Below are 25,681 nucleotides of genomic sequence, written 5' to 3' on the forward strand. Positions count from 1 at the left end.
ATCCCCACGCAGGTAAAAGGTTCCCCATCAACAGCATGATCACTTGTGTATCCACACAACATACATTATGTACACAGACAACAGAGAGCAGAGAAACCCAACACTTCACATCTGCCTCGACTGGTTGGGGTGAAAGAGGAGAGGTGGTTGGGAGAAAGAGGGGAGAGAAGGGACAAGAGGGAGGTGAGGTCGAGAGACCATGAGCTGAAAGACAACACATGTCCTCACCAGTATTTGGAGAAAGACACAGGGCAATGTGTGTGTGTGCTCAAATTGTGATTTTACGAGCATCAGTGAACGCATCACGTGAGTTTGCCTTTCCCTTTCTCTCTGGCCTGTATGACTTACTTACACATTATTATTTTAGTATTATAATCACAAACAATGCAGTTGAATGTATAATTTACATAAACGAGAAACCAGTGTGCTGCTCTTTGTGTTTGAGTGTCAGAATGAATAATTCACATTGAAGTCTACGGTGACTGCAACGCAACGACCCACGACACATGCAGGAGGGGAAACAAGCTGCGGATTCCCCCCAAAAAAACGGCACAAAACACGCACATCCAAAAAGAAAATGTGAAAAACTGACCAACGGATGTCACCAGTGTCACGTAAAAAAAAAACCCCAATCACTCAAACTTGTTCAGGCTGCATCTGTAAATGATGACTGCAGCAGAAAAAAAAACAACATTTCCTGTCACGGTGCCATCCTGGCATTCAAAGCATCCCATCAGGCTGAAAAACAGTTACACCACGCAGAAACAACTTCCTGACGACGGTCTGAAATGTGAGCAAAGATCATCACAGCAAGAAAAGGGTTCAGCAACACAGAGACACAAAGGTTGGCACGTGTGCAGCAGCAGAGAGTGAAGAGAACAACAGGAAAAGGTAAGCAAAGAAACGCTGCCGCCTTCCCCCGGGCCAAGGTCGACCCTCCAGCGTCCTGTGACGGAGGGGGAGGGGCTGTGATTGCTTTAAGTTGTGCTGTGTGCTTCTATGTTGTTCCATGTCTTATTTAATTATTCATTTAAAGGCCAGCTATGATGTATGGCTTGGAGACAGTGACCCGGGCTAAAAGACAGGAGGTGGAGGTAGCAGGAGGTGGCAGGAGCTGAAGATGCTGAGGGGTGACCACGATGGACATGAACCATCTGGAGATGAAGTCTAAGAGAGTCGAGTTTGACGTGGTTTGGCCACGTGGCAGAAGAAGGGATAGTGATTATATCGGACAAGGGATGCTGAAGATGGAGCTGCCGGGCAAGAGGAAAAGAAGGCGACCACAGAGAATGTTCATGGATGTTGTGAAGGAGGACATGAGGACACTTTGTGTAACAGAAGAGGACACAAGGGAGAGGAGGACATGATTGACACATGTTTTTTTTTGTAACGCCAACTGCAACTGGACCGGATTAAACCATATGTACAAGGAAAATACTTCAACCAATCAATCCTTTTTAAGGCCTTTGAGAATTGAACAGATATTTAATTACCTCAGCTGAACAGAATGCATTTCTTCAGTACCCTTGTTTGTTTTCCCTGCTCTACGCTTCCTCCCATGGAAGTGGATCAGTCGGAGCCTGCGACCAATCAGAGCTGAGCAGGAAACACGTACGATAATAAAATTACAGGTAATAAACCGAGCAGACAGGAGATGAGAATTTCAGACTCGGCGTTAGACAGGTCGTGACCGTTGCATGCACGGGGACGGACTCTCCTTTCATTGGCCCTTAATCTCTCCCTCTCTGCTTCCTTTCTTTCTCCTCCCAATATCGTCTTCAACAAGGAAATGAAAACTAGGTCATAAATTCTTTCCACATGTTGCTGCATTGCCCTGACGTCCAGACTGGCTTCAGTGATGGATTGAAGGTATGGTTTTAATTCCCAAGCGCTCCCCTACTAGGACTCCCACCCCACACACACACACACACGCACACGCGCACACACACACACACACTCCTTCCCCAGGACCTAAGGCCCTCTGACCTAATATCCCGCTGCACTCCACCCCTCCAGCCTCACTATTCCCTCTGCAAGGCCCTCGTCTCGGGTAACTTCCAACCAAACTGTCAATTCTCCAACATAAAACTATTTCTATCTATTTCTGATTGCGACTCCCTGCCACCAAACCCCCTCCTCCTCCTCCTCCTCCTCCTCTTCCTTCTCTGGCCTCCACCTTGTAACACAGCACAGCATGTCGGCACTCTGCTCCAGGAAATCTGGCCACCGTTCTCCTTTCCAGGAAAAAAAAAATCTGAAGAGGAGCCACATCCAATCCTCGGCTCCACATGAGAAGAGAAAGAACCAGGCTTTCGTCTGCGACATGAAGCGATCTGTCAGGACAACACCGCGAGTGTCGCCCTGGCAACCAGATCCAAAGAAATATTCATTTATGAGTAGAATCCTCGTCTTTTCTAAACGACAGAAGAACAAACTAACTCCCGTCGCACACACGGCTCAAGGACAGGTTTATAATATTGACAACAGTTCAGAGACGTAATGACTTTGGACTTTTCATCCGAGTGTGTGCCAGACTTTTCACATCATCCGTGACAAAAGCTAGATTTTCAGACGTGAAATGTCCGGGAAATCTCTGAAGTTTGCCGCTGACGTATGAGGAATGCAGAGTCGCAGCACAGACACACGCGGAGAGTTATCGCCATTTCATCCCCACGGAAAACGGCACGTAGACAACCGATACGACGATGTCATCGTCCCACCTTTCTCTTCCCGTAGCGTTTAGCGTTTAACGTGTAGACAGCTAAACTGAGTAAATCTCGCAGATTTCATCAACATATATAAAAGTGATAAACATTAGTTCAGATTTAAGTATCTGAACATACGACACACACCTGTAAGAAGACATGGGGCAATTGATAATTGTGTTACGGGATACTTATTAAAATATGCTTCAATATACAGTCATGAGGAGCCAGTTGAGGTGTTTCGGGCACGTTCTTCCAGGAGGAGACCCCGGGGCCGACCCAGGACGCGCTGGGAGGGATTCTATCTCTCCGCTGGCCTGAGAACGCCTCGGGATCTCCCCGGAGGAGCTGGGCGGTTTGGACTGTTGTCGACCAACGTCTTTTCTTTACAGACTCTTGATACATGATACAAAAACACTCATTTCCGTATGAAACTGTGATAATGCTTCAAAAACACACGTTTTTTTGTGTGAAAACCTTGAATCTCCTCGTTTTGGCACAGGAAGATAAATCACCGGGACTGTATGTATATCTAAGTCAAACATTTCTCAATTTACGACTTCCCTCTGATGCGAAATTCCCTACCATGAACTCATTTTGAGTGTGTTTTTTTTTATTATATTATTATTAATACTACACAACACGTTGTGTATGCAGAAGTTGTTTCCACAGCCGCTAACTGCTGCATGTTTATAATGAAATGAGTCACAGCTCCATATCCAGTGGACAGCAAGTAAATATACGACTGGTGTGTGTCTGTCAGTGACTCTGTTGTGCAACACACAAGAGTCGGAGTCACCACCGAAAACCCGTAACTCTGCTCACATTCCTGTAAAGGTATTGTTGTTTTCCTTCCTGACTTCCACGCCGGAGCTTTGAGTCACGGTCAGCAGTTAAACCTGTGATGAAGTCGGTGACTCACGGCTGGAGGGAAAGTTTATAGCGGGTGATAAAAGCATTTGACACCAAACGCGCAAGAGCGAGAGACAGCTTTACAGCCCAGTTTGTTTGCAGTCCTGTCTCTAATCCTTTTCAATGGGAATGAGAATGAGCGAAAATGTGCAGAGAATTCCCTCACAGGTCGTCTGAAGAAGCCTCCGGGGGCCTTTAAACTGAAGTTTACTCGACTGACCCTCAGCAGAAGAGACTGTTTTAGACATTTCATTACGTAAAGACATGAATGGATTTACCCTCCGTTGAAATCTGGAAAAAAAAAAAACCACCCGTGGACGCCACTTTAATCGGAAAGTGTGTCGCTGGAGAGTGACATGAGTGTATGTGGAGACCAGGTCTCAGGGTTTGGATGTGAAAATCTCTGGCGACGTCATCACACTCCTCTCATCTGAGGTCAATCAACTCCGCCCAACATCTGCCATCTGGCTCCAGTTTTCTCATTACCAGAGGGTCGGCGCACACTGTGGAAATAATGATTAGCAGAGATGCTGCTGCTGCTGCTGCTGCTGGATATCAGCGAGAGTGATATCATTCACAGAGGAGAGACAGCGCCACTTACAGCTGAACGATTCATGCTGACGGACACTGTTCTGGTTCTGACACGACTGATCTCTTCAAGGGTTATCAGCGTTTGGCTCCAGACGGAAACGCTCCCGCCTCCTCGGCTGTTTGATGCTCCTCTCGCCCCCTTTCCTCTTCCTCTTCCACATCCTCATCCCCCCGACAATGAGGAGACCCGGAGGTGCGTTTCCTCACTTTCATTGCTTCGCGGTAAACAGCAGGATCTCCGTGTCACGACACTAAGAGCGTCTACATCATGGACTAAATGAGGAAACCACGTCAGTCCACCACTAAATATTACCACGCTAATGAACTGAAGCAGCAACGAAATGTGACCACGTATCACCAGATATTGGATGTTTTTATTCACGCCATCAGTTTGCACCTTCTTTGCGATGACACAGAGACACACACACAGAAAGGCCCTTGTTCCAACTGGGGCTCAAACCCTTAAACCCCTTCTTGCAGCTAAGGCACGAGTGCTAACCACTACACCAACCGTGTGGCCCTACCTTTCACAATTTCACATTTCCTTTTCTGAATCTTTGAAAATGTGTTCTCAGGTGAACCTACTGTTGTGATATCAACGGTTAAAACTTCACGTGAGTCACTCCTGTATAAGTTAAGCCTTCATTGGTCCTAGAATGTAACCGATGTACAGCTCCTCCTGGTGGAGCTCTAGAGTCACACACAAACAACAGACACAAACGTAAACAACCTTAACGACCACAACCACATTCTTAACCATGACCTTTAACCTCAACCAACGCAATTCTCAACCTAAAACCAAGTCTTAACCCACAAAGATCCATTTAAAGTTGTGAGGACGAACCAAAATGTCTTCACAGACTCCTCACCTCACAGTCTACACATGTACACACACACAAACCCATAAGCAGCGTACTTAAAGGAAACCCTTCGTCTGGATCAAATGCTTTTAGGGGAGCAACATCAATAAACTCATTTTATAGATAAGAAACTTTAAAGTTCTCCATGGCATAATCCAGTATGAATCTACAAAGCTCCAAAAACTCCTGGGCCAAAACATCGCAGCTTTGATGCCGACTTGTGCAACTTAAACATACACTGATTTTGAGCCCAATAAATGAGCCCATTCTGGTTTAACGAGTTTAAGTATCGAGAATATGGTACATTTTGAATTCCATCAGTTCACTTTTGAAACACGTGTTCAGTCGAGCTGCAACTCACGATTATTACTATATTAGTTACTTGTCTGGTCCATAAAACGTCAGAAAATGTTGGAAAAATGGAACGATGATGTTCTCCAATGTCTCGTTTTTGTCCGCAAAACCAAAATGAACCAGTTTTAAAGATTTATTTGTTATATGGGGCAAAGAAACCAGAAATCGTTCACATTTAAGAAGAGAACTTGTTTTAATAATTGACACTCAACCCATAGTTGATGATTCATTTAGTAATCGATGAATTAAATAATCGTCGCAGCCCTATACTGATAGAAGACAAGAACATCAACCAATATATTTGTTATTGCATCTCGTTTCAAATTAAATTAGTCCTTTATCAGTCTTCAGCCTTCATGTGGACAACACTTATAATAGTCCTTTAAAAAGCCTCTGAGTCAGTCTTGTTAAAAATGTTGTTTTTAGTGTGAAATAAGCAACGAGGAATGTCTGCCCGTGTCCCAACAAATTAAAATACTTCATCACATCGACATGAAAAACAATACTCCACTCCAACACTGCCTTTAAGGCGCCGCGCTCAGCGATCTGCATCATCACACCACAGTGTTACTGGGTCCGATCCTTTACTGTGAAGAGATTGGAGCACGTAGATTATTCTAGATTATCACCTACGAATCGTCACATGCATCTACACACACACACACACGTTCGCTGGTGTCGTGACTCAGGTCAGCGCTGAGCTGCATGTGTACTGTTCACCACACACACACCCACCTTTTTTCTGTTTGGGCCCACACCAAATAAACAAACTGTGGGGGAGGAGAGCCATAATCACCAGAGACAGAGCTGAGAGCTACAGTCTGTGGAGACACACAGAAAAATAACAGAAGAGGTTCAGCAGGGCTGATCTCATGGCCTCCTCCCTTCCATAATTCACCACAGTGAGTCAGAGTGGCCCGTGATTTGGCCTCAGACACACAACCGTAGTCACAGCACACACACACACACACACACTGAAACTCAGATACGCATGCGTGGACGACTAACTTTTCTTAAGGGGCCAATTTAATGTCAGAGAATCCCAAACTGAGCAGGCAGAGAGTAAACACTGAGGCGACAGCAGCAGGAAGTGCAGACCTTATTTAGTTCAGTCCACACACGACTCAGGAGCCGCAGGAGTCGTGGCGCTCGTAATGAACGCGTTGAGCCGGGAGCAAAACTTTTCATTGACCTTGATAAAGGGTGGAATAAACAGAAACAATGAGAGTTTTTATGAGCAGATTCAGATTTGGGAACCCTTTGTCCTCATGATTACAAGGTCAAAGTCTTTCACGTGGAGTCCGGGGAAAACACTGTGACTGTTGTAGCTGTCAAACACACTTTTAAAAAAAAAACAATATTTTAAGTCTACAGATTTTACAGTGAAAAACTGTCAAACCATGACAGAAAAAGACCGTAAACTTAAAAAGAGTTCAGTTTTTGTAACAGTGAAATATCGTAAATATATATATAGTTGCCGAAACAGTAATTTTCCTGTAAAAATTACATTAATCTACTGTTAAATAACTGCGTATTAATTACAGATATATCCCAGACCTGTATCTTTTGTGTTTTGTTTTTTTTTTTGTAAAAAATACATTTTCTTACTGTTAAACTTATTAACCATTGTGTTAATTTATGTAAAAATACCATCAAATTTATAAGAGCCTTCTGGCAACCACAGCTGCCAGTTTTACCATAAAAACAAGTAGAATTTTATGTTAAAAAAAATGCTGTTTTATTTCATGGAGAACTCCTTTAATTATCCTTAACTAATACTTTTACTTTCAATTAAAAACAGTGTTATTTATATGATAGAATGTGGCAAAACCTCCAACCTTTACTGTGAAAACAGCAGTACTCAAATCCTTTTACCGTAATGTAAGAACAAGTTCTACCCTATTTATTACGGTAGAATCCTGGCAACCACAGCTGCCAGTTTTTTACCGTAAAAACAACATTTTTTTTTTTACAGTGTATATTCAGTGCCGTACCAGTACTGTCTGCAACACAGTACTGGTCCACTTCTAAATCTTTCTAGCAGCACTTTCACCCGATTCTAGTGTGTATAAAATGTTTATTCTTCTTATTAAACAAGAATAATATTATCTATTGGATGTTTAAATCATTTTTACTAATGTTCAGTTATATAAATTGACTTCTTGCTACATTTGTGTCCTGAAAGAACAAAACTAGCAGAACTAAGCAGGACACTATATAAAATGGTTTAAATGTTCATGATAATCAAAATACACAAGTTGGCAAAATGTGTAACTTCAACCCAGTTCTTAGTTATTTTAATATAGACTAAATATTTCAACATATATATATTCAATATATTTCATATATTCACATCTTCTGGTGTCTTTTATTTACTGTAAAGTATTATAATTTAATGTTATTGTTCCTATATTGGATCCTCAGCAGTTACAAAAGACACAAACTAAAGGATAAAGGATGTTGTGTCGTGTGCACGCGTCTCACCTGCGATCCCTTGCAGCAATCCGCACACGTTGAAGATGCTCTTCTTCATGATGCTCTGGAAGCACATCGTGAAGACCGAGATGAACGCCACGGCGCACAGCAGCAGGATCCCTGTGGCCAAAAAGATGGAAGTGGCCTGCCAGAACCCGCTGGCAATCTCCCCAAAGTGCACGGCGTACGGCCCGCACAGGATCCCGCGGTGCAGGTGGGGCAGTTTTATACAGCGGCCGTAGATGCCTAAAGTGGGCCTGTAGGCCTCCCCGGCGGTGGTGGCCCCATGGGGGCCGAAGACGGCGTCGGGGGTGCGGGGGAATCCCACCAGCCAGTCAGTGCTCATGAAGGCGATGAGCTCGCCAAACGCCGCCACGATGCTCAGCAGAGTCCATAGCATGGAGCGGCAGGTGACAATCACATGGCACATGCTGACGCTGGCCCGGAGTTCTCTGTCCTCTACGAGACGCCGTCCGGGGACGTGGGATCCAGACGACACTGCCGCACGCAGACGGATCACGTCAATGATTGACACTGCTCTTCTGACGTCTTATCTTCCGCTGGTGTCCTTTTTCGCCACGGCTGTTGACCTTCCTCCTCCCCTGAGCTCGCCCTCCTCGTGTCGTCTCGCTGTCCTTACTCGTCTTATTTCCTTTCTCTTTGTAGGTGTCTACATTGTACTGAAGCTCTTCTCCCTGAGCCAGCCCGCTGGCGTCACATCAGACACACCTAGGAGATAAAGCAGAGGCGGAACAACAGCATGAGTGCCTTTATTGCATGTGTAAAATGGAACTACGTGCACAGATAAAGCACTGAGTTGATTGTCCCCCAGAATTAGCAGAAGGAAGAAAGTGAGGGGGAGAAGAAGAGAAAGGGGAGGAAGGGAGGATCCTGGTGTTGAGGGGTCTAATGAGCTGTGTGTGTTTGAAGTGGGCCTCTTCAGTTTCCACTGTGTTTATGTTTAAAGGATTTGTAATCAGGGTCCTCGCTGTACTGTATCGTCATAAATGACATGTCTTATAATAAGGAGAAATGATTTCACAGTATGTGTAAGAGTGTGTCTTCACAGAAACAGATTTGGAAACAGAGGAATGAGAAGCGGATGCAGACGGAGAGGAAAAACAAGCCTGAGGCCTCACTCGCGGCCCACACAGCTGACCTGGGGTCAGCAAACGCTTGATAACACAACGTCTGTCCGCCTGTCACATGACCGGCCGATAACCTCAGTGACTTAAGCCGCCGCTGCGCTGCACTACACAGTGACACGGCGCGGAGGAAGCAGCGGTTCATAAAAAGGTTGTTTTCCTGACAATAAACTGAAGGGAAAACACTCCTTTTATTCACCGGGGGGGTCCTCATCGTTTAAGGAGAAGATCTGGTGTCTGATCTCAATGATAACTGTGACACAATCGTCTGAGGAAACAGAATTCAGTGAAATAAACACATGACACAGACAGGCAGGTTTCACGCAGCCATAAAAACGTCTGCTTCAGAACATACATTTGACATTTTCACGACACGAAAATCTGGAAAACTGTGTTCTCTCTCTATCGTATCAGATTTGAGGTTTTTCTTATTGCGATATTCCATCCATCCATTCATCCATTCATCTTCTAGCACTTTATCCTCCACATGAATCTCAGCTGACAAAGGGCAGGAGGCGGGGTCACACACCCGGACAGATCGGCAGTTAAAAAAAAAAAGTTAGTTTAGGGGGAGCATTGGGGGTTGCTCAGGGGTACCCCAGCCCTTTTTTGGCCGGGTGGGAATTTGAACCGGCGACCCTCTGGTTACAAGTCAAGTTCCCTTTCCACTTGGCCACGGGCTGCCCAGTTATTGCGATATTCAAACGATACCGATTCCTGGCGCCTGGTTTGAGCATGCAGGAGGCAGGACTGTGAATTATTCTGAGCTTTTGGTACAGAGTTCTCCAATGAGCTCACTCTGGTCAGGATTCTAACAAAGATGCTGGCTGCAGAGGTTTGAGAAATTAGTCCGGGGGCAACTTTTGCGGACATTTCTATTATCACATGCAGCCCCTGCAAATCATTTCAAGAAAATGTCCAGACTTCGGCGCACGTCTGAGAAACACAGGCGGTGCATATCCAGAGAAGATGAAAACACACATGCAGAGGCCATGTTATAAATACAGCTCTGAGCCACAGCTGACAGGTGTTTCTTTTCTTTTCTTTGAGTCATTTTTTTTTTCTTCCTGCTCTGGTTTCCCCCGCTGTCTCGTGGGTGTCTGTAAGTCCTTCTCCAACCAGCGTCTGGCAGCGCAGCACTTGACACGTGTGCCGCCTGCACCGCGATGTTCCCTCGGTGCGTCCCTCTGCGGGCACGTCCCAGCGAGTGAGCGCTTTATACAAACTTTGATCTTTGTCATCCTGTCGAGATATCAACAACGGGCTCTCCTTTCTTTTTCCCCCCCGCTTCATCTTTTCCAGAAACTGTTTGTCTTTGTGTGTGCTAACGTCGACGCGTGCGTTTGGGCCGCTGTGACCTAGATGAGATCATAAGAGCAGGCACGGACAGCCGCCTCTGTCCGTTTGGATTCTCGTTGCCTCGCAATGAACAGATGCAGACACACGCTCACTCGCTGAGCTCACACAAAGACCGTTGATGTTTGGGGCGGAGTAGGGAGGGCGGGGGTCCTTTGACAAGACTGATGTTTGACGTTAGGGTTTAAGACAAACGGCTTTGCAGGCACGAAGCGCGGGCAGTCCAAAAGTTTTAAGGTCAAACATTTGCTGGCACGCTGCGGAGACTAATTCCTCACTGACAGGAATATTGTTGCAGCTCAAACAATTTGAACCACATGGGGAGATACGACGCTGTGGAGACCGGGACACTTAACCTTTAACCCCCGCCTCGCTGTTTTCACGCGTGTCGGCCACCAGGTTGCGCGATAAGCGCACAGCGAGTCTCTCAGTGTGTCTGCAGCCACCTTGAACGCGGGTCATTGGAGCTGAAACAAGTCTGGACATGTGTGTGCGGTATTTGTCGCGGCAAAGACGTCCAGACGTCTGCTCCTCGCTGTTCCTCGACGGACACAACTGAAGCCGTGTCATGAGCAGAGGCTGCCCAAGATAGAGTGAGGCCTGGTCGTTTGTATGTGTGAAGCCTGAGATGGATTTATGGTGTCCTTTATACTCCCTGTGTAACCCGGGGGGGGGAGACAGAGGATTATTCGAGTCTCAGTTTACATACACATGAGTTTACGGCCCTCAGATTGCACCCACCACCCCCTTGAACCCCTTCAACACTAATCCCCAGTGGGTGTGCACGGACATAACGATGTTAAAGGAAATGGAATGGATAATCACGTTACCATTCAATCTGCAATAGATGTGAGTTAACACACGAAACCTAATGGCAGAGGACATAAAGGACAGAGAAGTAACTCAGTTCTGTGGAAATCCTTTTGGTAAATATTGAGAAACATTTTGACGATCCGTCCTCTGGGCATCATGAACGTTTGTACAATATTTAATGTTCATACGGCCAATAATTGTTGAAACGGAACAGAAAATTGAATCACAAGAGGCCAGGAAATCATCTGTCTGTAAGATTAATCCAGAGTTAAAAAATCTAATTGTCGTCAGGATCACCCAGCTGAAGACGAGCTGTCCTCTGGACAACATGACTCACTGTACAACTCTTTCCCCCTCGGACAAGCCTCATAAATCAATAACAATAATAACAATGAATAACTCTGCCATCCCATAAATGTGTCAGGAGCTTGAGTGCACAGCCCATGCTCCAAGTGTCCACTCAGCCTTTCTCTTATCACAGACGTAAAAGTGCAAAGAACACCTTTCTACACAAACACTGACTGGAAAACAATCTTAGTGTGGGCGGAGTCACACACGTCACCATGGAGACATACTGAGAGGACATCAGACCTTTTAAAAGAATATTTACGACTTTATTATCATGAGCGTATACAGGAGAGTAGGCTGGAATAAACCCTCCCTGACAACAGGAGGGAGCTCCAGCAGCTTTTAAATAAAACCACATCAGCTCTGTGTCCAAACATAGAATTGAGAGTCAAAGGCAAACAGCCCAACTTAATCTATGACATAATCTGCCACAAACACGAGTGTGGCTACCATTTAATTTACAATATTACCGGCGGTTGAGATATTTATGAGCCAGCTCACAGAGAGTTGTGGTTACTCTGTGAACCTAAGGTGTACTTCTTCAAATGCAGTCATTACAGTTCAAACATGAACCTTACATCCCATATAATATCAAAGTTGACAGTGTAAGTGTGCGACGGTGACCGACTGATATATCCAGCTTTCTTGTGGATGCCCTACTTTCTCAGGCCACACGTCTTTGGCCTTTGTGACCCAGCAGCAAAGCAATCTAAAACAAAGCCAGTGTTTATAATCTGTGAGGATCTGTTTGAATGAGAAGCCCCTGCAGCTATGGAGGGGGAATTCAGGAGGTGATTGGTCACAGAGAACCTCAAACACTATAGTCCAAGAACGCTTCCTTGTCTAATAACAGCTCTGAGATTAAGACGAACCATGTGGAAGGAGAACGTACCACTAGGATCAATGACCATCATGCACAACTTCACAACAACATCTGAAGAACAGCATTCATTTTTTTGTCGTTTCATAGCGCCGGTGAAAGCACCGGAGGACAGAATAAACCCCCAGCCTTGTCATTACTTTAGGAAAATTGTAGACTTTAGTTGTAATAACAGCCATCGATAACAACACAGTCAGTGCAAATTCCGATTTTCCACAGCAGCAAAGAAACCCGTCTTCTCCCCTAACACGTCTGCACATCTGCTCAGCATCCTGGAGCTCCGTGACGCTACGAGGAGGTTGTGATTAGCACCTACAACATAATATTTATCTCCAGTAACATCAGCCAAGAGCACAGCTGACACTTTCTGCCTCAAAGGTCATGCAGAAGAATAAGACAACAGTGGTCCAAACCTGTCTCCATTGGCCCGGTGGATCGTCCAGCTCTCCTGGAGATGTGACTTCTCTGCCTCGACTCTCCTCCGCTGCTCACTCACACTCAAATGCCTCTCTCAGACTCTGACTCACAGACCCTCCCCTGCAGGCCCTCCTCCTGGACCGCCACGGTCTCCTCTGATTGGCCGGGCCCACACTTGGAACCACACTTCTTGAGAGGGTCCACATGGTGGCCATATTTCAATGCTGAATCTGGGTTAAAACAACAAGAGCTGGAGCTCCCCCCTCTCTCTCTCTCTCTCTCTCTCTCTGTCTCTGTCTCAGTTTCTAGCACCTTCTCATTCTGTTTTTGTTGCTCTCTGCAATCTTTCAAATCGGCCAATGCCAACATGTTACTGTCAGCTGACATGTCAACTGCATTTTCACGTTCTTTTCAGGGAACAGTCGGCCTGAATTCCACAGTATTAAAGATCCCGTGTGTGACATTTAAGAGGCTTCATTACTGGCAGAAACCAGTGAGTGTGTTTGTATAAATGTACAATTAATCCAAGATAAAAATCATTTGGTTTTTGTCGTCTTAGAATAAACCATTTATGAGGTCTGTAGTCTCACCATTAGATGTCACTAATTCTTACACACTTAACATTTTGCATTTTGTGGTGATATATTATGGGGTTTTGAAAAGAAACTTTTGTGGGTGACTTGGTCTAAAAATGGACAATCTTATGCACAAACGGCCAGACAAGGACAGCGTGTGTGTAACCGGAGAGTAAACGTCTAACCAACAGTATCCGTTGGGATGGTGTATGAATGAAAACCTTTGACTTTTGACGGCACGTCTAATGAACTCGTTCTGGCGGAGCAAGAATAAGGTCAGCGCTTTCTCACCCACTCAAGTCACTCCGTGGTTGAGCTGATCAGGGATCAGATAAACTGTACCGCAGCAGCTCCCAGCACCACGTATTTGATCCCACTGTATGTGTAGGAAAATATTGCTGGAGCAGCTCTTTCCCTGTTGACTTAAGGCGAACAATTGGAAATGTCGGTGTACGCGAGGACAGAGGAGCCAGACCATGAACGTACACAGAAAATCAGTTCCACAGACACAGCTGCACTATGGACAGAACGTAGGTCACCCATTGGCTCTCTTTTTTTACTAGAGATGCACTTTATAATAATATGTTGTTGTGTTTATGAAGACTCTTTGTCTTTAAACTCATTTTAAGATACCTTGAAGAATAAAAAGTTTGCTGTCGCAGTGTTATTTTTCTATGCAGAGTATTTTTGAATGTGAAATTTGGTGTTTTAAGTGTAAACTGTGCGTTGCGCTCTTTGCACGTGGTTCCAAAAACTGGAATGCGGTGCGAATTCGGTCCGCGCACACTCAGCGCAGAAGTATACCAGGGCCTTAACTATTACCTTCAGCTTTCGGGTCCAGTATGTAACATTAAGGGTGGTTAATTGGCAGAAATGGAACATATTATGCCAAATGATGTGATATAATTGGTGTATAATGGCTTTAAAATAAAAAAAAAGTTGGAATAATCCTTTTTATCTGTACTTTGGGCACAAACAGTCATGTGCTTTGTGCTTTAAAACAGGAGCTCACAGTCAATAGAGGGTGGAAAGTGTGTGAAATGTGTTTACAGCCTTTTTTGGTATGTGAAGGCCACCGTAGTTGCCTTGGACTTGGCAAAGGGAGGGTTGAGTGGAGGAGTCCAGTGTCTGTAGCACTCTGCAGTCCCAGCATCAAAGTGAACAATGGAAAGTGTTTGGTGTGTTATTTTACAGCATTACAAAGTTATTTGAACATATTTCTCATTGTATGCGTGAATTTTTGTTACGATAAAAGTACAAAAAATATTATATCCACCAGCATCGTGGCCTTTATGCAACACATTAACACTTAAGAGTTGGTGGAGGACGACAAACATGTGAACGCCACATTCAGTGGTTGCCTGGATAATGTGAGAACTGACTGATAGAGCAGACGCTTCCCTGTCTGAATAATAGATTTGCTCTGAGGCTGATGGGAGCAAAGTGTCAGAGGATTGCTTACAGCAGCTCTGGGTGCATTCAGCCAACACTGAAGTCAGCCACAGCATTCGTCTGACTCCGTGTTCTCACACAAATGACTTCCATATGAGGACGAGGGAGGGAGGGGTGGGGGGTGGGAGCAGTCGACTCAAACAGGAAGAAAAGCTGATAGGTCAGCCAGGCATTTGAACGCAGCGTGGAAGGCCCCGAGGAAGAGGCCGCTCTTATCAGTCTGAATGGATGTTAGGCCACGCCAGACCAAAAATAGAGGCCTTTCAGTGTGGCTGAATGCACCAGAACTAATAAAACCTCTCCTTTGACCCATTTCTAATAAAACCTGGTGACTCACTTTCTTCCTGCTGCTTGTGAATGGATGGGAAAATGTTAATGACGAAGTTTAAAGCCACAAAAACTCTCTCTAGAAATGCCTTTTTTTTTTTTCTTAAATAAATAAATAAATAAATAAATAAATAAATAAAAGAACTTACAATTCCCAAAAATACCCTCCTAGGGTTCATTGTTGTCTTATTCCCTTCATGTACAGCAGGTTACAGTGGTGACAGTAGCAGATTTACAGCTTGTGAGAAGCTCCTTGATTTCTCATTTTTAAGCCACGGACACACACATTGAAGCGATGATAATGGCAGCAGACACACACACATTCCTTACCCTTCTGCGCTTGTGGTTTCTGGTTTATGACAGAGTGAAATGACACCACCCTCTACAAATACACAATGCAGAGTCTCGGTATCACCACAGCCACATGCACGCCACTTCACCATGCCGGACACACCTGCTGTGTCTGGTATAACTGGACTATTTCTGAAACTGTGCCAGTCTGTACACTATTATCCTTCACTGCGAAACATGGGGTAACAGTTTGGATCTTGAATGTTACGTCTTGGGCTGGCAAATGTGTTTTCAGGTTTCATGTGTGTCATATCAACATTCCTAAAAATGATGTAGTTCGCAAGAATGTGAGTTGGAGGCGGCGCGCAACAGAAGAAGCAGAACAGCGAGGCGCCCGTGAGAACGCTGCACATCGCAGTTCAAGACCAAACATGAGGAGATTGATTGTGATTCACTGTCATGAGATGCTTCTGGGTCTAAATGTGACCACATATTAAAATCCTGTTAATGAAGTAACATCATTTTGTTCACAAACATACAGCATTTTATTCTTTGTTAACTCAAATAACATGTAATTACCACTTTTTTACTGTTATACGATTAACATAAACACACTTGTACTGCATGTATCAGAGTCATCTCAGCCCCATCAGGAGAAAAGCTTACGTGAGCAGACTTAGAGGCTGAATCCTCTTTCATCCTGTGCCTCTATCACTGAGCCCTATCACGTGTTTTTGTTTTTTGATTTGCTGACGGTATGTTGCATCTCCAGCGTCTGCTGCTTATGCGATGACATATTAAGTTCTTGAAGGGGGTGCGTTCCATTTCCCGGGGCTGGATTTTAACTAGGGCTGCACAATATTGTAAAATAAAATTGCTATTTGAAAATATGCAACTAGCAAATCACAAAATCTGCTGTCTACCCTGTCTATGACGAAGGTCATTCTTTATAACTACAGTCATAATTTCACAACTTATTTGAACTACTCTTGTAAGTACTCTTGTACTCTTGAGTAGTATTTTTGATGGTATTTCTTTGTGTCAGTTTTAAACCTATTACAGAAAATACCTGTATATATTGAACTATAGGGCTGCAACGACAAATCTATTATTAATCAGTTTGAATGTTTTTTCCATACTTATAAATACTTATAAATACTATTTTCTGATTTCTTTGCTCCATTTAACAAAGAAATCATTAAAACTGAATCATTTTGGTTTGTAAACTAATAATAATAATAATTTAAAACACTTTTCCTTGTAACGCGATTTTGAGAGGCAATGGATGAGGAGTAGGGGTTAAAAAAAGAGAGACAGGATTAGGCCTTAATGCACAGAAACACTCATGACCCATGTTTGTAGATACAGATACAAGCACGACAGGGAACTGACTTGGCAGGGAATCGATTTACAGCCTCGTGTAAAGCCCATGGTGCTGCTGCTACAGTCGGACTTTAGTTCTGGGGCTGTGACACAGAGCAGACCCTCACATCAAAGATGGGAGGATCAGAGAGAGAGAGAGAGGACAGAGGGGGGAGAGGAGATCCTCTGCAGTCCTGATCCCAGCAGAGCATCCGCACACATGTACACACCAGACACATGTCGGAGGGCAAAAACCATCCTTCATACTGATTCAGCAGCGCTCTCTGTGCAGAGTGTGCTTGTGGAGGCTGCTGCTCATTCATCACTCACTGTCACGCCGCTCAATAGTATCTTGTAGATCTAAAGAAAGTGGACGAGCATGAGGCAAAGCAGGGTCACATCTGATGGGAGTCAGATAACATGGTGGACAAAAGAAATCCAACTGTCAGTTTAGTTAATGCTGGTCTCTAACAACAAACAGGCGCAGCAGTTTTCCACTTAAGAAGAAAAGAAACGACATATTTTCTTATATAAAAATGATAAATTATTCATTGATTGTGAGAATAATACTATATATAATAATATAATATCGATATTGTCCTTAAATGTGGAGGAGATTACAATCAAATGTCCCGAAGAACCTTTTTTTATTTAACCCTTAAACACACCGAGACACATTGTTGTGTTTTTGGCTTTTCGTTTGGAGAATATTTTATAATTTTTTTCATGCATATTGCTAAAAATGTATGCCAGGTTGTACATTTTCAAGTGTTCTCAATTGTCTTCATGTATTTTTTATTTGTAGTTTATTGTAAACAATGTTAACTAAAGTATAAAAAATAAAATACTCACACCGACACACCTTACGCACAAAAATGTGCTCATTGAAACCCATTCAAATCACTATTTTTGATGCATCAAGACAAAAACTTTAAAAATTCATCATGATGAGGACTGATGTTGGTTTAAATAAAAAAAATGTATACTTCATTTAAATTCATTAATATTTGATATGTCTGATATGGAATGATGTTGGTTTAAAACAATAAAAAAAAACATGAATATACCATTTTTATAGCTCATTTTTTACGTGCACATTTTGGTGCTCTAGGTGTTTAAACGTAACTTTTTTGAAGGCCATCTTAGGGTTAAATGTGATTGCCTATTCTGATACAAACATGAAGCAAATGCAATCAGTGGATTTATGAGAAAGCCGAAGAGAATAATCTTACGTTACTATGCAGTTTCAGGTTTAAGTAGTCTTTTAAAGCTTGTTGTTTGGATTTGTTCTATTTGTCTTTTTCACCAGACAAACAAAGTTACCTACTAGTTATTGAGAAAAGTATTGTCTTTAGCAGCCAAACACTGTAGAGATGTTTATTTTATGATTTGGTGGAGATCAAAAGTGAGATATAAGTGCAGTGAATAGTGGATTTAAATGTGTTGCTTCAGGTGCTTTGACATATTTTCCATTTTATTTCTGCATTACGACCGAATATCTGGTTCAAAATAAAGTTTGATGCCAGATCTTTGACAACATTTGAATGCAGCAGGACAAAAAAGAGCCTGTGACGGACTATCAGAGGCAAAGGAACATTTAAAACCATACAAACTGTTTGTATCCATACTCATGTGGCCTGGATTCAGATTCAGGTCCAGACTGAGTCAGGAAGGAACAGATTTCACACTACAGAAAACAAATGCTTGATGCACGATTCCTCGATGTGCCGCAGATATCTCACTGAGGTTTTTTATCTCCACGTGCTTTCAATCACAACTGCACTCGCTCATGTTGCGTCACTCCACCGCCCTGCGACCCTGGAGAGGCTACAGGGGTTTACTTTACTTTAAAAAAAAAACTATGGCAGTGGAGGAGAGGTGCACGGAAAGAAGCGGAAAGGCATGATGGGATAGATTTGATATTTGAGTCATTCCCAGTTGAGGGAAATAGTAACGGCTGCTCGCTGTGTGGTTGGAATCAGATGCACGTTATTCGAGAAACTCACAAGTGTCTAGACAGAGGGCAGATCTAACAGCAGGTGGTAACAGGGAGGTAAACGCTATACCCTTCCATTTTATCTTTCAGATATGCAAGGCATTTCTCCGCCAACCCCCCCAAAGAAGCCGAGTCTAAAAGCAGATCTGACATATGGACGTCGGTGAGTCTCCGCTGCCATACATTCGCGTCTCTGTGCAATCAGAGAAGTCGCAGCTTAGCTTGAATACCACAGGGGGAGAAGCAGCTCTGACCATCTGGCCCCTGACACCACATCTGGCCTTACAACCATGAAGCCACAGCTTGATGGGTGTAGGTTCCATCAACAGGCACATGGAGACATGTGTTTAGCTGCGTCAACTGCACCATATATACAGTATTTTTTAACTCGCTAGGTAGAGCTGGGCAGAGCTCGCACTGATGCACTAGTACACGAGTTCTTGTACACGAAGCAAACACGAACTCTCTTTGAAAGTCGTCTTTGAAGCGGGATTGACAGTTGAGTTTCAGGTTGTTAAAATATTAACGTTTTCTGGACTGACTGTCTCCGTCCTGGGCTCCTTTCATCAGATGAGCACGGACAGATGCTTGGATTATACACACCAGATGAATCTGCTGATACTGACACATGTTTTACTGCGTTTATTGTCCAACTCTCTTTTAGACTTTTTTTTTTTTTTTTTCCTTTTTCCGCAGTACAGGCAGTTGCTGCCAGCACTGGAGCAGTGATCTTTCCACTGAAGTGATCCATGTGCAGAGTAGTTGCCATCAGAACGGCCAGGAGGATCGCTGCCTCTCTGTGAACTGTTCCACGATTGACCAAAAGTGTCTCATGAGGAGAAAAAACATTCTCAGATCATTGATAAATGATGCCACAATGTTATTTTGAACAACCTCTGTACCTTTAAGACATTTAAACGTTTCACAACTAAATTATTTTACATAACGCTTACAACACAGAGCATTTCGGCTGCTTTTTTCCATCACCATGTCATAAGAAGGTCATAAGAATGTGCAATAAGAGTGTCTTATATGCTTTTTTCAGCATAACCTAGTTCAAAGTTCACTTGGCTCATTTTTATGAACAAAAGGAAAAGAAAAACGCACGAGGATATTTTTTAACTTCTGCACAATTATTGCTACTTTATGTCACGACTAAAACTGTGATATAAAACAACACATAAGACAAAAAACTCTGCATTTTTAAAGCCTGAATATGTGACCTATAAACACACCCCCCCCCCTCCCCAGGATGTCCATATAAGGACTTGTGTATTATTATTCCCACTGCAATTTGCCATACCATTACATATACGTACCATGTGAGCACTGAGGGTTAAAAAGAGAAAAGAGATTTCCTTTCTGGCAGCCTTACAAAACACTTCCTTCCACCCACTCATCCATCCAACCATCCATCCATCCATCCAACCATCCTCCACATAAGGTGCCAATCCCAGCTGACATAGGGCAAAAAGCAAGGTAGACCCTGGAAAAGGTTTCCAGTCTCCTGCAGGGCTGAGATCTATAGACCAACAACAGACCAATTCACTCTCACACTCACACCTACAGGCAATTAAATGTCAAATTAAGCTTTGCATGCAAACAAAGATCAGGACATGAACCAGCAACCTTCTTGCTGTGAGGCAACAGTGCTCTCGCTTGAGTTTCACATTTCCATTAATAATAATCCAAGCAGCTTTGAATCTGAAAGAGTATTTCAACAATGCACAATAACTCGTACCCTGTACCGTCGTATGTCATGTTTTTAATAGAAATGCTGGGAAATATAACAACTGTCAACACTGGTTTGACTGCAGTAACTGCAGTATTATCTCTGCCGCAGCACATTTCCTACATTTATTAACTTTCTGGGGAGTACCGCCGGAGCATAAACACGCGGATGTGCTGAAGGTGAGGAAATCCCAACACTGAGCTTCAGACGGGGGGTGTGTGGGGGGTGTGTGGGGGAGGCTGAGGCAAGACGAGAGCGTGGGAAAGAGAGAGGGAGGAAAAGGGAATACTGGCGCAGCGGATCCCACAGGCTGCGGTTGGCAGGGAGTACACCTGCAAGAGGTGTGGAGTTGACGTGTCGGCCACAAAGACACAGAGGACTTACAGCAACACCAACTCCAACTGAGAGCAAAAGATGGAGCAACCGTGGAGAAAAGTATGAGTGGGGGGGGAAAAGAAAACAAGTTCACCGATCCCAAGAGAATGCATCTGAATGCATAATAAAAACACAGCAGAGCAGTGTACACATGCACACGTGGACGTGAGCAGGCGAAAACATGCACGGCACCGTTTGATCGCAGAGTGAGTGGTCAACCATTTCCCCGCTGGAAACATCTGTTTCTACAATCCGAGTGACCGGGTGTCAGTCTGGTGTGAGTGGTGAGGTGGAGCAGGAGTTACTCCAGAAAGGAGGGACGGGGGTAATTCTTCAGCTGGGCTTCTGTGGAGAAAAGGCGGAGGTCAACAATCCCTCATCCGCTCGTATTGGCCTTAACACCCGCTGCAAGGCGGGACCGCTGCCATGAGGGTTAAGAAGGCGATAGAAAACAACGGCCATCTGACAAATCGCGGTCCGACCTCTAAGTGGGTGGCCGGCTGGCCGCCACAGACACATGTGCGTGTGGGGGAGGATGTGTGATTGGTTCACTGGATAACTATCTCATGAAAACAGCGTTCTGTTTGTCACAAAAGGGAGTTTTATTTGTTCCTATCTCTGAGCTGCAGCTTTTTCAGCTCAGGATTAAATAAACTACAAAACTGAGATAACATCCATCACAACAGACTGATAACGGGACTATAATGATCACTACTACGGTTTCCTGGTATGCAGACCAAAACAGAGAGACTGGTTGTTGCAGGGCTGCAGGGATAACATATTAGAAGAGTAAAGAATATACAGCCCCATTTACACCTGGTATTAGAACGTGTTTTCTGTAATCGGATATTGATCAGATAGTGCTTCACTACATGCATTTACACCTGGCATTAACCCTTTAACACAGAGCGTATCGCAGACAACACGACACTGCAACAGTATTGTTAAGTTGCACGTCAAAGCACAATGTGTGTTTATTACGGTCATTTCACTCACGCTGTTGCAGGAAGCTGGCGAATCAGCTCCTTTGTCACCAAAGAAGAGAGAGTGTTTTGGCCTGTTTTTGGACACTGAGGCAAAGACTCAAACAAAAAAGGTTATTTAAAATATGTTTTACACTGTTCCAATTCCAAATTTAACAAAATCTGGTGATCGTGTGCAACTACAGTGTTTTTTTTCTAAATAAAACTTTTAGTCTTTCTTCATTTTAAATTGTTGATACACTATTTTGACATGCAGTAAATTGAAAATAACTGCCAGATAGTGAAAGTTATTCTGGAAGAAATGGGAGGCACTTACTCACAGGACATTTTCTGGTTAAAATAAGCAAAAAATATTGCAATCCAATCACAGGAAATGTATAGTAATGCCAGGTTTTGTGGCACAAGTGCATTAGGATGTGTTCAACTTTAAAGAAATGAGCCAAAGTCAGGTTGGACGTTACAAACAAGCGGCAGATGTTGATTTTTACTGAGACACAAGTGCACAGTCTCACATGATGTGCGACAAACTGACTATCTTTGAGTTTTGAAGGCTACATAGATTCCCCAACACAACATGAGTTTCCTCAGAGTAGAACCGCTGCTCCTCCACATTGAGAGGAGCCAGCTGGGGAGGTGTTTCAGGCAAGTCCTTCCAGGAGGAGACCTTGGGGGGGCGACCCAAGACACCCTGAAGGATTATATCACTCGGCTGGCCTGGGAACGCCTTGGGATCCCCCCCGGAGACACTGGCGGAAGCGACTGGGGAGACTTGGTCTGGGCTTCCGTGCTTAGACTGCTGCCCCCGTGACCCAGACCCGGATAAGCGGAAGACGACGACGACGACAACGAAGTCGGCATGTTATGTAGAACATATTTTCCTGATGAATCAAACAATAACTTGGCCAATAAAGCATAAAAGCACAATGTGTCTTCACAACATCTCTAAATGTCCTTGTTTTGTCCATCTAACATTAAAACCTTGAAGTAACTCACTCTAATACAATGACACGCAGATAATTCCCACTCTGGAGTCATGAAAAGTTATTTTGAAAGCCTCATCAGACTAATTATATAACTAATTATAATGGTAAGTTAAAAAAACAAATTGTGAAATGATTGTGTACATTCTTCACACCTATTACCTCTGACTGTTGATGGAGTGCGGGGGGCCCCGCGGTGCCCAACTCATTTTCCCACCACGACAGATTTGTAGAGTTTGGGGGCCCTTAAGCCTAACACTGTCTCCATTATACTTAACCATTTCCAGCCCCACCTGAGGCCTGGAAACAGCCCCAGGATCCATGAAGGTAGGGGAAAAGAAAAAAAAGCCCCCAAAACACACACACACACACACACACTTCAAATAAATCCCTCCATGCTTCTGTTTCTTGGCCCAGACTCTGCTGAGCCGGGTGGATGGTATTCAGCCCTCTTCTTCACAGGGGCTGAAGCCATTGTTCTCGCTGTGTTTTGTGTTTGGGAAGAGAGAAGTTTAATCCCAACTTCCCTGTGGCTCTGACCTGCTGCTCCCAGCTGAGTTTCCCACTGTAACACACACACACACGCACAAAAAGAAAACACAAACCCCCTGCAAGCTGAGACCTCGCTGACCGCTTTATCCAAAGGGCCCTGAGGGGGTGAGGGGTGAGTGGGGGTTGCATCGGCTGCTGTGGGCACTCCGAGCTTAACCTGATACTCGACTCAAAATCAAAAGTAAGCACCACCGACAAATGCTGGACTCCTCTCTCTCTTTCTCTCTCTCTTTCTCTCTCTTGAGTTTCAGATAATGAAAGTATCAGGTGATACCATCCCCGCTGCTCTCTTGGTCTTGGCCAAACACGTTAGCGGCATGTGCAGGAGAGGAGGAGGCGAAGGACGGCGACAAACGAGACGCTGGTGACGGCAAGAAAAGGTGGGAAGTCGAGAAATGCAGAAGCGCGTTGCGATTGTCCGACCGGTTTCGGGGGAGTAAAGTGAAATGTGTCAGTGCTTTCACTCGCAGACAAAGAGGCGAGTGTTGAGGAGCCGTCTCTTATAAAAACCCCTCGAAGCCCCTGTCCGTGTCAAATTATAGCAGGAACACCGCAGATATGGACACCACCGCTGTGCGACACCCGCTGCAGATCACAAGATCTGTCGGAATTAGAGCCGACATGGCGGGATATACGACGACCGTCGCGTCTCATAATTCTAGAATAAATGAGCAGAGACATCTTTGGATAACAGCTGAGAAGATGGGAATGAGGTCAATCACTTCCTGATTAAAGTAAGAGCATTTCAAACAGAGCCCGGAGACAAAGGAGGATAACAGGAAGTGGAACGTCTCCCTATTTCGGGAGCAGAGTGACAAACGATCGCTTTGTTTGTTTGTCTTAGCGGGGGGGGCTTTCCACTTTGCAATGACCTTCACAGGTGGTCTGTGCTCACTATCTCTCGCTGCCATTGTTTTCCTCCATGTTGGAAAAACATGCCTCCCCCCCCACCTCCCCTCCAACGCCCCCCAATTTCCGACCCTGACCACAATAAATATACCAGATCGATTTCAAGTGCAAGCACCGTAGACAATGAAAATAAAGCAGGGGACTGGGAGCGGATAAAGATGCTTCAGCTAACTGTTCCCACATGGTCTGCAGACCCGTCACTGTGGATGATGTCATGAAAATAAGAATCTCTTTTCGGGAATCTCAGAAAACTGCTTATAACCTGTCATGAGTGGGAAGCGCAATAATACATCTGCAAATTTGTCCCAGAAAGGCACAAATGGAAAGTTGGGAGTGGGTATTTTTTTACTGACATCACAATAAATAAACATCCATCTATTGTCTACCACTGACAATCCCCCATGCAATCCCCTCTCGTAGCCATTATGCATTTGTTTTCAATTTGTTTTCCATCTTACAGTCAGCACCTGGCTAGGGGGCGTGTGTGTAGTGTCATGACATTGCGAGACCTTCTGATTCCAAGGACGCCGGGACAGCGGCCCTGATCTTACAAGGCTGGTTTTCCACTAACAAAGTAGGAGGAGTGGATTTGAAGGTTGACGCAGCGGAATGTGAACAAGAAATGTTCCAAAAATGGAATTTTCATTTTGACAGATTTCTGAGCGGGGAAGTAATTGACCATAAGAGAGGTTTTTAAGGTCCTTAAAGGAGTGATGATGATGATGATGATGGGTAACACCTGCCCGGAACAACTGGAGCCATGGGATCAGCTTGTATTTCCACTAGTAACAGGCAGCTGCCAGGAACCCCACAGTAACATCATATGAAGAAAAGCAGGAAGCCACGTTTCTGTTTGTTTTGTTGGTCTGCACAACACCAAAGAGTCGCATATTTCCGGAGGAAAAAGCCGCCACACCGGAGTCATGTGAGGATGGACAAAAGGAGTACAGATGAAACTGAAGGGGAAAAAAAAAAACACACACAATGTGTTACGACACAACACCAACCTCTTGCATGGAATCTTGGGCCGAGCACACGGACAAATTTCTCCAGTTAAATCCAGATGGTGCGCGAGTCGTTTCCCGCTCCCTCACAACCTGTAGAGACAGTAGAAACGATGCAATGAGTCCAAATCACTAAACCATACCACCTCCAGAGAGCAACCAGAGTTCAGTCACTGCTGCCCCAAAACAAAATGAGCATCATTTTCTCTGCGCTCATCGGTATTTTCCATCCAAACCTCAGAGTGAGGAGCCACTGCACCTGGAAAAGCTCTTAAACTGTTTCATGT

The 25,681-nt window shown here is 44.3% G+C and overlaps 2 protein-coding genes across 2 annotated transcripts in view; both read right to left on the minus strand.

The window, feature by feature from the left end:
• Positions 1-4,842: 4,842 nt before the first annotated feature.
• Positions 4,843-8,452, minus strand: LOC122758632 (LHFPL tetraspan subfamily member 2a protein-like). Its single transcript, XM_044012897.1, has 2 exons — positions 7,907-8,452; positions 4,843-4,898 (listed from the first exon to the last, which is right to left on the minus strand). The coding sequence occupies exons 1-2, from the start codon at positions 8,325-8,327 to the stop codon at positions 4,843-4,845; spliced, it is 477 nt and encodes a 158-aa protein (XP_043868832.1). The 5' UTR covers positions 8,328-8,452.
• Positions 8,453-8,563: 111 nt separating this feature from the next.
• LOC122758285 (arylsulfatase B-like) overlaps positions 8,564-25,681 on the minus strand; it is a 58,312-nt gene continuing 41,194 nt past the window's right edge. Inside the window, exons 7-8 of the mRNA XM_044012329.1 lie at positions 25,398-25,487; positions 8,564-8,626 (exon numbers count right to left, since the gene is read on the minus strand). Coding sequence (XP_043868264.1) covers positions 25,444-25,487 — 44 coding nt within the window. The 3' untranslated portion in view covers positions 8,564-8,626; positions 25,398-25,443. The remainder of the gene's footprint in view (positions 8,627-25,397; positions 25,488-25,681) is intronic.

The sequence above is a fragment of the Solea senegalensis genome, linkage group LG21, assembly GCF_019176455.1.
Source record: "Solea senegalensis isolate Sse05_10M linkage group LG21, IFAPA_SoseM_1, whole genome shotgun sequence".
Taxonomy (NCBI): Eukaryota; Metazoa; Chordata; class Actinopteri; order Pleuronectiformes; family Soleidae; genus Solea; species Solea senegalensis.